The following is a 16,241-nucleotide window of genomic DNA, read 5'->3' as shown; positions in this document are numbered from 1 at the left end:
TGCTTGTGTGTTGAAGGAGCTACATTCAGTGTGGAGGGAGGCCATTCTAAAGTCCAAAGAGGTGCAGCATTACTCAGGAGCCCTCTCTTCCCTCCACCTCTGAGAAACTCCCCATGCACGGTGAGCAAAGTATTTCCTTTATATAATCCTCATCCTCATCCTCAGATGCACTATTACAAACACAAGAGCAGAAGAGCACCACTGACCCATGGGTTCGGCCAGTCAACTTGTAAATGTCATCAATTTTTGGGGGGATAACATGAAAGATAGATGAAATATTAGAAATGTTGTAACTTTAGTGCACACAGGGATAAACTTCCACAAATATGATTTTTGGAAGATTTGAAAACATTTTCAATCCAAATAAAATGCAGTTGCCATACCCTGCATTTACATTTGATCAACTCAATCAGATTTACCTCACAAAAAAGCAGAGCTGGCAAACATTTATTTTTGTTTTCATACATAAGTAAAGAAAACTGGGTTTCTCACTTTGATCTGACGACTGTGGATTGTTTCAACTATTTGATTGAAAATACCAACTTTTTTTTGAGTGATTTTGTATTATTATTTAAGACCAAAGACAAAAAAAAGGTTCATAGTGTCTGAGCTAAACTCAATATTACTATTTCCTGAAGCTTTTATATCATTTGTTCTTCGTATTATCAACGGTAACACAACAATATTTATTCATGCATGACCCTGAATGAGTGCTCCTGTGTGTGTGTGTGTGTGTGTGTGTGTGTGTGTGTGTGTGTGTGTGTGTGTGTGTGTGTGTGTGTGTGTGTGTGTGTGTGTGTGTGTGTGTGTGTGTGTGTGTGTGTGTGTGTGTGTGTGTGTGTGTGTGTGTGTGTGTGCTTGAAGAATGCAGCTGAGCGTAAGTGTGCGCTCGTGCAAGTGATTGAGAGGCAATTCTGAGTGTGCGTGCGTGTGTGCGTGCGTGCGTGCGTGTGCACTCAAGCGATGCATCTGACGGTGTGTGAGTGTGTACTTGCGCGAGTAGTCAAGCCAGATAAAGGTACTTGGATTCTTTTTTTGTACTCGGACCCAGTGCAGGATTACTGCAGGACTCTGTCTACTACTTATACGAGAGTGGGAGTGTTTAAAAAACACAGATATTTTGGTCTGCTTTTCAGGTGGTTGACACAAGATATTTTCCGTGTGCTCACATTTTAGTATCGGCTCAGCTCGCTTGGAACCTCAACATAGCAGGTACCAAAAAAGCACCAGGTACCAGGTGTACAATCCCTAAGGAAAACGCAAAAAAAAGCAAGTCAAGTCGAGTTGTGCTGTGCCGAGCCATGCTACCACTGTATCGTGGAAAAGCATCATCAGTGTCTGCATTATCTTTTTCTATAAGAACGCCACAAATGTGATATATAGCATAATATAGAGGGGTACAGGTTATCCAAATATACCTTCACACTAACAGAGTACATGCAAAACTCCTCAGTCCGTTGATGTTTTTATTATCTGAAAAATCTTATAATACACACTAATGCTTTCAGAATCATATATTTTATTGATCCCATGAATGGCTCAAATTCTTACAGTAGAAAAACACATCATAGCTGAAGAAACTCTTATTCTCCTCTCACTTATGGTATTGTTGTAGAAAGTTGTGTACTATAATTCGATGCATCATTTGGTCATAGAAGCAGTTTGAGACATTAGGTTAACACAGGTTAGTCATCTGCATATCCTGAGAAATCCTTACAGGCAGTGAGGTTGACTTTGTCAATCAAAGGTTCCACCTTCAACCTATTTGTGATCATATAAGAATTCCGTTCATTATCCAGACCATGATTCTGTCAGCACAGGTCTCTGGGTGAAGAGTTTGTGTTTTTGAGCGGCGCTGCTGCTTGTAGCATTTAGTCTTGTGTTAGTGATTTTAATATTGCACGGCACAGCCACCTTTTGCCCTTTGCATGTTTACTTTGCACATTTAAATTGGATACAGTGAGGGATCTATGCGGAAAGGGTGAGACAGAAGTGAGGGACGGAGGTAGGAAGTTGTGGCAAAGGTCAAAAAACAAGAGAGACCTATGGGAAAGTAAAGTTATTCTAAACGTGAAAAACATATAAATAAGGAAGAGAGCAAAGGAAAAAAATAAAGATGAAGGAGGAGAATGTCGCTGTCTATTAGGTACATATTAGACATTTGTTATGTTGTTGTCAGTAGAGGGAAGATAACTGCATCATCACAGACACAGACTTGGCCTCCCAGCACCTGGGCTAGCAGCCAAAGATTAGCCATGATTCCAGATTAACAGTGTAAATCCTTCTCTCTACACTGAACTGGCGCTGTGCCGTTTAGGCTGTCTGCTCTTGGAAAACTACATAGAGGATATTAGCTTTGGGTATTAGCTGCAGACCACATTCACTTTTCATGTCGTGCCCAGTGTGTGCTGTGTAGTGCCTGTAATCTCAACCTTTAAAAGTTCACCATGTGTTTTCTTGGTTTATGATAAGGCCCCACAACCTGCCATCGACAAGCTCAGCGCAACATAAAAGTGGTGAATTCAGCCTCCGAATGCACTTGTGATCAGGCTTAAGCCAGAATCTGTTCTGCTTAAATGCGGGAGCCAGAATTATCTTCTTGGCTCCAGTAAAAGGTTGCAGAGGGACACAGTCACATCCCATGCTTGTTAGCAAGCTTTAGACTCAGAGTTCCTTTCACTATTTAATTCTTGTTATTTTCCGTGTGTTATTTAATTTTAAGTAGGTCCCATCTGGAAACAGTGAAATGCGATTGATTTGTGCAGAACCGAACAGGAGCCGTGTACGTGGCGAAAATATTAAAAATTTTCAACTGCATTGAATTCTTTATCTTACAATAATTAGACCTGACCAGATGAATGTTGCTGTTTGATACCCCTGGCTGAAATGTTTCAAAATCTACAGGAACATGCTGTTATATGTTCCCCAAATAATCAAAAAACTGAAATGTTAACTCTGTGGCAACCTTTACCGCCAAAATGTTATTTGAATTGTGGTGCTCATTTGAAATTCCAACTTTCTCCCACAGGTGCGGTTCTTGCTATGTTCTGGAGGCTTACAGAGGGGGTTGCTGTCTCTGTGGATAGCTGAGAATAGTACAGGCCCTGGAGAACAGCGCAGACTGTGGCATTCAGCCAGTGAACCCAAGTCTGAAAGGGGCTGGAAACTCATCGTACTTCCCCTTTTTGGGCTGGCAGACGGGTAGGATAAATATGAACCTTCATTCCACATTACAGGCAGTTTTCATTTAATCAAGGCTATGTGTTCTTACTGTCTGAAGGCACTGATCGTTTCACTTTAAAAATGCCATTCAAGTCTCATCGCAACAAATCTCAGACGCACTCCCAAAAATACTGAAGTCCTCCAACAACTGTAAGAAACACAACCAATAAGCTCTTCTTCTTCATAAATGCAGAGTTTCAACTTCTCCATTCCATTTTGCTTGGAGAAATTGCGTCTCAGCTCCACAAAATTAATGACTCCCATAGAGACTCTCATCTTACACAATGAAACTGCCACATGTACAGTTGTATCCCACATGCTTTTTATTTCTTTTAGAGAAGAAATCAATATACATGGTTTACCCGCCCTACTTGCCATCCAATTATGTATGGCCCTGATTTTCCCTCAAAGAAGAGAGAAAGTCCAACAAAATAGAATAAAGCAGGAAAAATAAGAGAAACATCAGATAAGGCATTTCATCTCTGCTTGCCTGACTGGGGTTTCTTTGCCATTTGAGCCTGGATAATCCCGCTCCCCTGAGAGTGATTAAAGTTTGATATCTGGGTTGTGTAGTCAGCTGTGTTCGTGCTCTTAATTAGAATGTCTTGTTGGTAACCTCCAGGTGAACCTGCCGCTCTTTGCACGGTGACCTTTGTAGAGCTTATATGGAATCAAAAATACAGCCTTTAGTGTAAAAAATAGTCAGGACATAGCAGGCAGCATATGCCGACTCTGCATGAGTGTTTTTGCTTTGAGAACCTCTCTGTTACAACAGTACAACCACTGGGATTGAACAGCAGTTGTAATATTATGTTAAATTAAAGTAAATGTTGACTGATTGTGATGGAGGGAAATGCTTTTTAATTTCACTCTAGATTATGTTACTGTCAGTTACAGCCTCAGTCATCTCTGGTGTTTCTTGTGAGCATCACTCCCTTAGAGGTAGCGATAAATAAACAGGATGATAAGTTACTACTACACAGTATAAAACCATTCACAAATCTGTCAAAAAGAATATGTTAACTCCTGGAAATTTTAAATATATTTATTCCCCTTCTTGTCTGAGAGTTAGACAAAAAGATTTTGTCTACATGAAGCTGAAAAAGCAGGTGGTGTGTTCAATTAGACCAAATAAACAGTTCTGCCTGCCACAACATTTCCACCTCAAAAATGTGTAGCAAGTGAGTAACAGATTAATATAAATTAAATTATAATCATAATTAGAGTCACCTTATCTCTCACTCCATCTTAATGTAATTTCACTATACCATGGTGTGAAGTATATGTGAGGAAGAGGAGGATGAGAGAGCAAATTAGCTTATTTGGAATACATTTGCCAACTGTGAAAAATCCAGCCTATTTTGCAATGCAACCAGCATGTTCCCCTAAATGCGATACTATTCCTTTAAGGTTCTGTGACATGTTTGCTCATGATAAATTGACTTGATTTATCACAATTTTCTTGTAATGACCACTTAAGGCACTTTACACTTCCAGTCTGATTCGTGTTTTCACTCACACATACTCATGCAGTGTTTCTAAATATAGTGTTTCTCTCCAACACCTTCTGCACAAACTGGCTTACAGCTAACAAGGTATTGTGGGGAATGGTGTCTTGGTGTCAGGGAATGAAACTACTGACACTCTGGGTCATGGATGACTCACTGTACCTCCTGATCCATAGACGCACATCATGCCTTGCACATCTCGCCTAAATTTGATTGCATTTTAAATATAGGTATGCGGGAAAAAGAAATGACACGCGAAATTATTCCTCTCGAGTGAAACTGAAAAATCTATAACTAGGAATTTAAAAAAAACACGCGAGAGTGTTGGCGAGGGCAACGCCATCTGAAAACAGGAAGTCCGCAAAGTCCACGAAACGTTCTATTCTTGGCTCCACAGTGCAGCACAGAGTCCTACACAAACGTCCAGCCTCAGAGGATTTATCTGTCCAGTGGATACGTTATATATGACGCCAATGTGCCTGCTAGAGCCTGCAAATGATCACTAACTCAGGGTATCTGCGGGGTCTTTAGAAGTCTTTAAAAGGGTTACATTCAATCATTTTTCATTTAAGGCCTTAAAATGTCTTATATTCTCCTAAAATCTCATAAAAGGTCTTAAATACAATTTTGAAAGGTCTTAAAAACCTATTAGTCTCGCTTTGAAATGTTTCATTTTTGAGGATGCGATAACAACTACAACACGGAACTTAAGTAGGCCATTTTATAGAGCACCACTTGCTAGTATGCTGTTCGCGCGGCAGGGTGTGTTACAGCTTAGCATAGCAGCGGAGAACATTTAATGAAAGCCCAGAGCGAAGCCGAATTGCTTGCATAAGATGGGTAAGTGCAAGTTCAATTTGTGGCTCCAATTTTTCTTGGGTCTTAAATTGTATTCATTATGGTCTTACAAAAGTCTTAAATTTGACTTGTTGAAACCTGCAGAGACCCTGTAACTGCTGTTAGCTCCCAGTAGCCTCTGTGGCTGATGTCATTTCTTGTCCCTTGTTTTGTTTCACTTTTTTTTATTTTGTTTTAAAGGTACAATATGTAGTATTTATGGGTTTATATAACCCAAAATCCACTTTTTTATACATATTATGTGCTCCTGCATTGTCTAGTAGCTGTATAATAGTTTTTGTTTCATTTTCGTAGTGTTTCAAAAAGTCATGTTAAATAACATGACCGCGGACCGTGGTTGCATAGCCACTGTTAGCAGCGAGACGCCATGTTTCTATGGGAGCCTGTAAGGACAAACGCGAGAGAACAAATCAAGCGTCTCTTTACTTGTAGCTGAAGTCCCGCCTCCTCTCTCTCCGCTTCGTCTGCTACGGCCGCGGTAGCTCCGCCCTCTCCCTCACCTCACGAACCTCATCTGCTGACACGGAGAAAGACGACGAGGACGACAATTGACCAGCTGCGGATACCGTAGCGCTCAGGGAAGGGAGGGGGTGAGCAGAGATGCAGGTCTTTGTTGTAAATTTCAGCCTCTCCTCTAGATGGCACTATAAACTACTTATTTCCCCTTTAAGGTGGACCTAAAGTGATACTACTCAACAGGGCGTTTTGGCAGGGTGATTGAACTGCTATGGTGCTTATTTTGACCAAAGCATGTCACATACATGTTCATTAGGACACCAGGGAACGAGGTTAACTTGGAGAAATAGGGTATAATATGTCCCCTTGTATATGTTTCCATTGGATCAGTTCTTGATCATGTAGACTGAGCTGTCATAAAGTAGACAGTGCAAATCCTCCAAAGCCGCACATCAGAAATCTCAATGCCATTTTTCTTAGAGAATGATAAAGTCTTATATAATTTCTGTCAAAAGATATCCAACTATGGACGTTTCTGTCCCTTCACAGGTTCTGGCTACAGTTCAGCATCGAGGACGGGCCTGGACCCAATTCAGCCGTCTTTCTTGACAACATCTCTTTCAGTATGGACTGCTTCATGACAAGTGAGTATTATAAAACTTCCTGAGTCTTTCTTTCTGCTGGTCTTACTTCACTCAACTTCAGTGGCATTATTAGATAGATGATGTGTTGTCAGATTGATTGACTATGACAGGCACAACAGGAAAAAAAAAACTTCAGAGAAATATAAAGTTTCAAAGACCAAAGATATTAAAACATTACAAGTTCTAACCTTGATTATGGTTATAATTTATACATGCACTACATTTATTCAACTCAAAGCGTGTGTGACAGTATATGCTATTAATTGACAATCATAATCTCATCTCTCAGTTGCATACACTGTTTCTGCTTTTATTATTACCAGTCGAGCACAGGTTGTTGCAGTCAGGATTCTAAAAAGGCTATAGTCTGGAGTTTTAGGCACAATCTTGATTAAAAGTGTTGCAACTTTACTTCGAGAAACATTTACCACACTCGATAAAATGATTTATGTCACTGCATTTCTTTGTGGAACCTTTGACGTGTTGTGAAATGTCAGAACAGGTCAAATCTACCATAATATATCTGGCTGATTGATAAGGGTTTATATTCCATCACTGTTCTGCAGGTTTTGAAATGTCAAGGTTTTCCTCACCTTTACAGATATTTCTGTATTATAATTGAAATGGTTTATCGATATTAAACAGTTTTAAAATGACAACCAAGCCTATAATCGCAGATGAAAGGTTACGAGTGCAGTTCCTGCCCCCCATGTCTGCATATGTAAGAATGCAATGAAATTGCGATGTCTGAGCACTTCTATAGCCCATATACATGAATGTAACTTTGACAGAGAGAACTTTGTGCTAATGAAGAAATAACTTTTACATTATAAGACCTCTGTGAGTGCAATATATCTGAATAAATCTTGAAAGGCTCTCCTCTAATTTAGAGCAAATATTATCAATTCATCCCAAATCCAGAATGAACTCACTAGAATTTGTTTCAAAAATAATGCACAAATACTGACAAAATTATCCATAGTTTTCAGAAGAATTCTGACTAAAGGTGACATTTTCAATCATAATGCCTGCATTTTAAACTGCCCATTGTGTTAGAATTAGAGACAAACAGGGGACTCCTCTGCTCACCACTCCCTTGGCCTTTGCATACTGGAAAAGATATCACTGTCAACAAGCACATCAAGTTGTCCATCAGATGATGAGCTTCCTTTATTTTCTTTGTTCATTTATGTAACAGGTTTTGTTGGGCAGAGTTGTTCTTCTGCTTTTAGGTATTAAGCTACCCCTTAAAAATGTAAATATGTTCTTTTGGGCTGCTGTTAAAACATGGTGGTACAAGATGGTGGACTTAGTTTAAGCATGACCCTTGCTTAAAGTTCATATAAAAGCTTTATTCTAAGGCTACAAAAAACAAACTTTTTGAAAATTTAATAGCATGTATACAAACATACCTGTGGCTAGTATATTGAGCTTTTGCTGATAAATCCTCCTTAAGTTTACTCACTCAACTGAAACTGGTTGACAGACGCATACAACCACAAGGTTGAGGCTTTTGGTTAAGTATTAGTGAAATTAATGACTTTCAACAATAGTGACTCACAACAGCTAAAGAATAAGTAATGGTTTGAAGGACAAATGTGACTAACTATTATACCTAATGTTCACTTTTACATGACGTTTGTGATGAATGTATTCATCAACCACAGATGTAATCACAAGTTTAAAATAGATTTAGCTAACATAAGCTCATGAGAGCAATGTCATGTGAGAAATGGCCAGCCTTGACAACCTGCATCACCGTTGGTGTCTTGGTTTAGGGACATTTTATATGAAGAGATGACATTTTCCATGAGATATATGCACACCCATTTGCTTTTCATGTCCTCTGGTGCAGAAGCACAGGCGAGGCAGCTATGAAGCATTGTCCATCCTTGCCTTGTTCACTTTCCAGATGGCAAGTTCTTAATCTAGGCCAGGTATCCATTACCACCAACCATTCATTGACACATTTTATCGCCCATCAATCAGACCTAGTTGATGAGAGATTTGCTGAAGCTCAGCAAAAGACGTTGTTTCCAAGAGTGATCACTGTGAGTGATTAGTTTGATGGATCTGATCAGGTGACACAGCTCAGAAATGTTTTACATTAACAGATATTCATCCATCCATAGCCTTTTCCATATCCATCTCTTGGGTGTATAGTTAGAGTTTGGTGATCACGATCAGATGCGTCCATTACCCTTACACTGTAGCTGTTGAATCTAGCGGTCATTTCATCTTCACCAGCATCATTTGTCATGTCACCCTTTTGAATCACTTGCTTTGGTTTTGGCAAAACAACTTTAATGTTTTTTTTTTATTTGATATACAGTACTTTGCAGAAGTGTTAGGCCACCATTAGATTGTTGTTTTAGCAATGCTATAACGACACAAAGGGTAATTATTTCTATTTCACTTTACTGGAACACATCCAGAACATATGCATGCAGTTTTTGTTGTTTTTAATAATTAAAAAAAAATTCAGGAAAAAAAAACCTCCTCCACAGGTGTCAAGTATTTAGCGTGATCTACCCTTACACTTGAACAATTACACAGCTCTGTTAATAGTGTTTAGTGTTTGTCCGACTATTTCATTTAAAGAAATATCTGCTGTAAAAAATGTCTATTACGTCAGGTTTATTCAAGACATGCTTGAGCATTACATACACATGTTGCATGAGTTAAACTCATTGACAGCTCGCTTATATGTGGCCAGCCGCGGCAAAACTGGAAACAACTCTGCCGAGGGACATTTTGAGTTATTTACAGATTCTGAAAGGGTGATTTCTTAGCTTTCCAACAATATCTAACACATGTAAATCAGATATTTGAAGAAGATATGGCCATTTGAATGTAGGCCTCAAACTGCTATAGGGAGAATTTTAGCCTCAAAGGCTTACACCTTCTGGGAGCCAAGAGACAGAATCATCACATTTACATAGAACAACCCCCTCCTGGTCTAAACTATGAGTGAAAGCACACCTCTCTGTATGAGCAAAGATACTATTGTTGTCAGCTACACTGCTACACAGAACAATACATATACAATACATATAAGACCAGCTTTAAGTCGATTCACTTCATTCCAGACAGACAGAAAAACCAACAGAGAACAGGTAACTTTTGCACAATACTGTTCATCCATGGACAAAATATAGGGCTGTCATTTAGGATGATGGGATTGTACTCCTGAAACTTATTTATGAAACTTATTTTCACTAGTCCGTAGGATTATTGACAGCAATTGAATACACTACCTACAGGGAAGTATCGCTGTTCCCCAGTGTATAGCTGTGTGCCCAATTTTGCTAGTTTTTAGTGTCTGAACTATTTGGGTGTAAGATCAATTTTGCTCCTCATTCCCTTAAAAAGCCAGGTGCACCTGTGCCTGGTGCATTGCTATTTAAATGTCAAATGCAAGAGTGAAAGATTCCCTGCTGAGGAGACCAATCTGCTTGTGCACCTTCATGGTGCATGGGTCTGGCTTGTTGAGCAATACAGGAGCAACACGATACAGAATACAAAATCAGAGCTGAAAAAACAGTGTTTTGAAGAGGAAAACCTCTAGGAAATTTATAGAAATGTGCCAAAGCCAGTTTTGAAGTTGAAGAACAAGCGCCAGAGGCCGATGGTGATGAGACAAGTAGTGCACAGTCTCACATGATGTTGATGATGGCTGCAACATCAAGGAATTGCACCAACATTCAACCTACATATAACTGAGGAAGAGGGCAAGGAGTAGCACTAAAGTGTTTCCCTGTGTGTAGCAAGCAGAGAGTATGTGTATCGTGAACCAGCTGTGCCATTGACTTTTGACCAGGTTTTTGTTAGTCATTGACGCAGTGGCACCCCACAGGGTCACTGATGACCATAAGTACAATGTAGGTACAGGGCGTGAAAATGAAAACTGCATCAGTTGATAAATAGGCACATCACATGAGCTGTGCCACTTTGTGTCATGTGTAAGTCAAAGCCCACGCTGTCTCTGATCACACAGCCAGAACCGTATGTCAGTTATTCTCATGCTCTGAGGAACAGTAGCAATAGCACCAGCTGCTTCTGTCACTCTCTGTGTACCTACACATTAGTTGGTCCTTGACATGACTGCATTGTTTCTGAAACGATTTACTGTTGCAATAACAGAGATTTTGGTGGAATGTTTAGGTCTAAAATCAATATGAAAACAGCCACTTAAAACTGTGTGGCTGTTATTTCCAAACAACTATAAATGACTTCTTGAGAAGGTCTGATCATTTTTTATCACATTTGTGTGCTGTGCATGTGTGTGAGTGTTGTATTTGTATTATCAGTAATGAGAAATTGTCCGCAAGGAAGAAATGCATTAATTTCAGACATGATGAATTGAATTTGTGTGTGTGTGTGAAAAAACACAATGTACCAATTATTACAGACTCTACAGCCAGTCGGTCAAACTTAACCACTACCAATTAATGCTTTACCCTTACCTTAACCTAAAACCACAATTAAAATCTTAGCTCAAAACTTAACCAGTTCTTCAGAAATAAAGTTCTGCCTCATTAGGACCAGGGTTTGGTCTATATGAGAACTACTGCTCCTGAAAAGGTCAGTGTTTTTGCCTTTAGGCTTGTTGTCCCAGACTTACATACATACCGTGTGAAGAGGAGAATCTTTGCTTTTGCACGCTGGCTTTAAGTATTTGGTCTTTGAGTTAATAGTTCAACTGGAAAACACTACTACCAAGGTGAAAGGGGGCATATTGCGTGGCAAAGGCAGACACACTTAATTCAATAAATCAATTCCCTGCTGGTGCTTGTATACTGGGACAAGGACAGTCGTCCAATTAAACGTTAACTGAGCATGGAAATATACTGAATGTTCTGCTTCGCTCACATGCTCCGATTCAAATGGTGTCTCTCCTAGTTGTATCTATCGTCTTTGTGTATGTGTACCGTAACACATTAGGAATCCAATAATCTTGCAAGGTTGTTTTTTTTTTCAGTGGATAAAAAACATACAAACAAAAACTTAATATTACTTTTTAAACCGCAATTTCCATAAAGAACGAGTCTCACTGTGACAAAGAAATGTGTTTTGTGGACATTTATCACAGCCGTCACAGTGTTGAGGTACAGTATATAGAGATTATGCCTGGGTGGTAATGAGATGCCCCCCATGGCTGGCCTCTGGTGGGCTTCAGGTAACTCATGGTGCCCTGCTAATGAACAGTGACAGCCGTGCCGGCCGTTGCCCTGCCCCCTGGTTCACGCTGCTCTGTGGTGGACCTGCTGAGTCCTCCTCTTGCTGCCGCAGCATACCAATGCTACGGGCTCTACCTCTGTGTCCGGCTTCTGTAGCCCTGCTGAGGCATGTTCTCCCATGCGTTGAATATCAATGCACTAAACCATGTCAGTGACTTTATTGAAGCTATAAAAAGTTGCTGAACTTGTGTGTACATAACACATCGACAAGATTTGCTTACAGAGAGACAGTGTTGTGGAGAGTGTTTTCTCGTAGAGGTCGGCCGATATGGGATTTTCTATAGCCGATGACTATGCTGTCGATTATTTGAGCTGATTTATAATTGAACAGTTTTCCTCTGTTTGCATGATAAATGTACATTACAACAATTACACTCTTAATACATGTTGGGGTAAAAAAAAAAACATGGATGACTTGGTGCATGATGGTATAATTGTAATACAATGTACATACAAGAACCAACACTTTTCACTGACATGTTTTTTTTGTTGTTAACAGATTGCTTACAAACCAAATTAACACACTCTAGTGATCACAACAAATGAATAAAACAACTGTTATGTTACACAGCCTTGTATGTAAGGACATTGCAAACCATCGGTGACGGGATAGACCGGTTTAATGAGGAAGCACAATGTGCAAACAAATCCTTGCACTCTTCTGACTTCTGACTTGTTTGCATTTGAGTGTGGAGATTCAAATCATTTAATGATTCAAATCATTTTATGATTTGAATCTCCACACTCAAATGCAACCAAGTTGCATAGAAGAACCATTGTCAGCATCAACTGAACCAAGCTCACGCACAAACTTATCATACACTGTTCTGAGCAGCTCGGTGTCTCAGAGCAGGGTACTGCCTGTGAACAGGGTGGAGTAACCCTCACTCACACTGCAGTGCTTGTGTGAGCTGATGCCTGTGTCATGGAATGCAATTTTGAAAACATTTGAGGTGAGAAATTATCCATTTAGAATTTAAATATGGCAGCGACAATGTCGGAGGTGAAACAGCCCTGCATGGAATGCCCATCCCTGAATTTAAGCCTTAGTTTCCTCTATAACTTCTGGCTTGGGATCTTTCACACATGACTGCAGCATAAGTTACACCCATCATTGGGCTGCCCGCGGACATGCTTGTCTGTAACTTTTGTCAAAAATGCTCAATATTGGTCCGACATATTGACCTCTATTATCTACAGGTCCAAACAGTCCAACATACTGCATTCACAAGCAAACCCCATTTATATCAACGTTCCCAAACAGTGGTGAGTGGTGACTCAGATGATCATATTTATGTGAGAATTATACAGCTGGGGAATGAGCTATTGATTTTCTTTTTCTGTCAAATGTTAAGTGCTTGGGTCTTTTTAAGCTTTGAAGCCAAAGGCTTTGTTTCACCATTTAAGACAAAATAAAGAAACACGATCAGGCAACTCTTTAATATATACACAGTGGCCTGTGATCAACATTTCTGCTCAAACACAAATAAAACCACATAGAGTAGTTGCACTTCCATCATCTGAGATGCTGTTCTGTCAGAAATGGTGAGCGTTCAGCCTGTGGTGATGGAGGACCCTGGATGGGAAAGAAGAAGAAGTAAAGTTTTTTCTGTAAAATTAATTTAGAGATAAAGATGAAAGGCTTTGTCCCCCGATACTGCCAAAATATTGGGGGAAACTGGAAAAAAACAGGAGGAGAGTCACCCAGTATGGGAAATTAACTTTCGCAATTAGGAAACTTGTAGGTGGGTTTGTACTTGGAATTCAACTCAGGCAACTCTTTGACCAAGCTCAAGGACACTTGCTCATCAAAGAGTTGCTAGCGATATATGGATCTCTTACTCTTAGAAGCTACACTCTCTTAGAGTGTAGCTTCGTAGGGCAAAGCAAGTGAAAAGATATACTCTAGTTAAACCTTTGAGTCATACTTAATGCTGTTTGCCACCCCGGGCTTCCTTGGAGGAATACCAGTGAGCTACATTTTAAAAACAAACTCTAACGAGCCATTCTATAACTTCTCTCTCGCTGTGTCTCTTTCTATGGAACACAAATAGGTCCTGAAATCATATTATAGACCATAGTGTTTTCTGAAGAAACCATATCTCATGTATAGGACACAATGCAGTGTTTATAGACTGAAGCAGTTTGTCCAAGACAGTAATGGTAATTTTCAATGTACCAAAGCTGTAGGCAATCCTGAACATTTGTGTGCCACGCACAGTATCAACCTGTGTTACTAAGATCACCAAGATCTGAAACTATGCCCTCTTTTAGTGGCACACTAGGGAATGATGGCAGCATTAGATCTGCAAACCATAGCTCAAATCTCTGAAATTCTATCAGTTGTATAGCTTTGTCTCTCTTTGTCCTCTCTTTTTTTGTACCAGCAGAGCCACTGGGGGCTTTTCCTACAGAACTCTGCATCAAAGCCACGAGAGGCCAGACAGCTTTTTTGAAGGACATATGGCCTTTGTTTGGAAACCGAGTTAAAGTCACAAACATAGTTTTATAAGCGAAACCAAATCATTCTGAGTTTCTAGATTGTAGGGAAATAAAATTGAGAGCAAATTTGTACACATCACACAGAGGATGGAAGTGATAGATGCTCTGAATATCTTTCATTTCATTTGAAAACATTCACACTAAATTAACACTGGGATACTATTTTGTTCAACTGACAGCATTGCACTGTTTTTGGCTTCTACATTCCCTGTTCACATGTGGCAACAGATTACTGTTGCAGTGATTGCAGCGTAAAAACATTATCAAAGGAAGACATTCACCTGCTTAGTGATCTGTAAAGCAGCCATGGGAAACCCTGTTTCTTCATTTTTGTTTTAAAAAAACCCCAAAAAAACGGACAATTAAATCAGTTTGTTTCCGTTCAGTGTTCACCCAGTGGAGTAGCTAAAATGAATTTTCACATCTTTGGGGAAAATGGTTTCTCTAGCTTGAGCCATAACACTAAGTCAGTCATCCTTTTGCCTGGACTTAATTCTGAGTGAGAACTTGAAGGGGAAGGGATCGAGGTTATGGTCGGCTTATGATCTCAGTCCTGGGAAAGCAATGAGGCTGGGTTTCGATGGATTGCTCCAAAATACTCAAATACTCTTACTGCATGGGCTTACACATCTGCTGTAGGAACAGATAGAGAGAGGGAGAGGCATGAAGGAGCTAGATATTATGCGTGCTGCTCTTTCTGTGCAGCCATTGGTGTTACGAATGAAAGAATGACCCCTGCTGGTGGTTCTGCATTTTCTTGTGCCAGTCAGCGGTCTGCAGCTGCTTTGTCTGTCTGTGTGTGTATGTGTGTGTGTGTCAACAGGATTTCATTGCTTTCAAAGGACAGAGAGCAGCATTTTTGTTAATAAATACATGATATTTCATTTCAGCCAATGGCGAATATCCACCAGTGGTCATCAGCACAACCCGGCTGCCATCTAGACCAACTATCGACGCCACGACCAGGGAGCCCACACCTATTTACTGTAAGTGAGAGCTTGATTACCCCAGTGAAACTGGAAATGTGAGTGATACTCAGATATGGATTCCCTCCACCTTAAAGGAGTATATTCACCACTCTGACATTTTCTGTGATGTGTTTCTCCTTCTCTGTCGTTTCGTCTTTCCTGCTATCTTTGCTCACACATGAAACTCATACATGTGCACTAGCATGCTTAATTACTCACAATTACTGTGGACTTGCTGAGCATGGTGTAATGCACTGGTTTCAACAAAGTAAGTGTGCCCCCTACTGGTCTGTGCCACCACATATCTGTGTATGTCCTGGAGAGATCTTCTTTGGCATTAAATGGAGCAGGACAGGCAGGTTTTGAAGTGTTCAATCCTGCACTTTTTCCTCCTGATAACGTCAATGAAACCGAATGCATGGACTTGACATTTTCAACCTCGTTCACTTCCCTTCTTTAAAAGGGTGAAGATGTGAAGAGGTTTCATTTATATATTTAAAGTATCAAATTTAAGTTGCATACATAATATGTATGCAACTTAAATTGCAGGTTTCATATTATGAAACCTGATAATTGCAATCATCTATATCTTATTTTCTGTCCAAGCTCTGTAAAAGACATTTGTGATGCTCATGCACTTTTAAAGCCCAGCATATTAATATTGTAGGTTATGGAGGCAGTCCTTCACATTGAAACTGGTTTGATAATTCATACTCTTCAAGTTACATTTGACCACACAACAGAAACTACATTTAAAGGTCCAGTATGTAAAATGTAGGTAACCTCCACAGAGGCGGACCATTTTTGGACCACCATGTTTTTATAGCCTGCAATGGACAAACT

The 16,241-nt window shown here is 39.9% G+C and overlaps 1 protein-coding gene across 1 annotated transcript in view; it reads left to right on the top strand.

Annotated features, from left to right (window-relative positions):
- alk (ALK receptor tyrosine kinase) overlaps positions 1-16,241 on the top strand; it is a gene marked incomplete at both ends in the record, with an annotated part of 379,437 nt that overhangs the window by 312,664 nt on the left and 50,532 nt on the right. The window contains 3 exons of the mRNA XM_083907769.1: positions 17-120; positions 3,029-3,201; positions 6,594-6,688. Of these exons, the coding sequence (XP_083763895.1) occupies positions 17-120; positions 3,029-3,201; positions 6,594-6,688 (372 nt within the window). The remainder of the gene's footprint in view (positions 1-16; positions 121-3,028; positions 3,202-6,593; positions 6,689-16,241) is intronic.

The sequence above is a fragment of the Microchirus variegatus genome (genome assembly GCF_963457635.1).
Source record: "Microchirus variegatus genome assembly, chromosome: 21".
Lineage (NCBI taxonomy): Eukaryota > Metazoa > Chordata > Actinopteri > Pleuronectiformes > Soleidae > Microchirus > Microchirus variegatus.
Note: the sequence above shows the minus strand (reverse complement) of the source record. Positions and strands in the feature narration are given on the sequence as shown.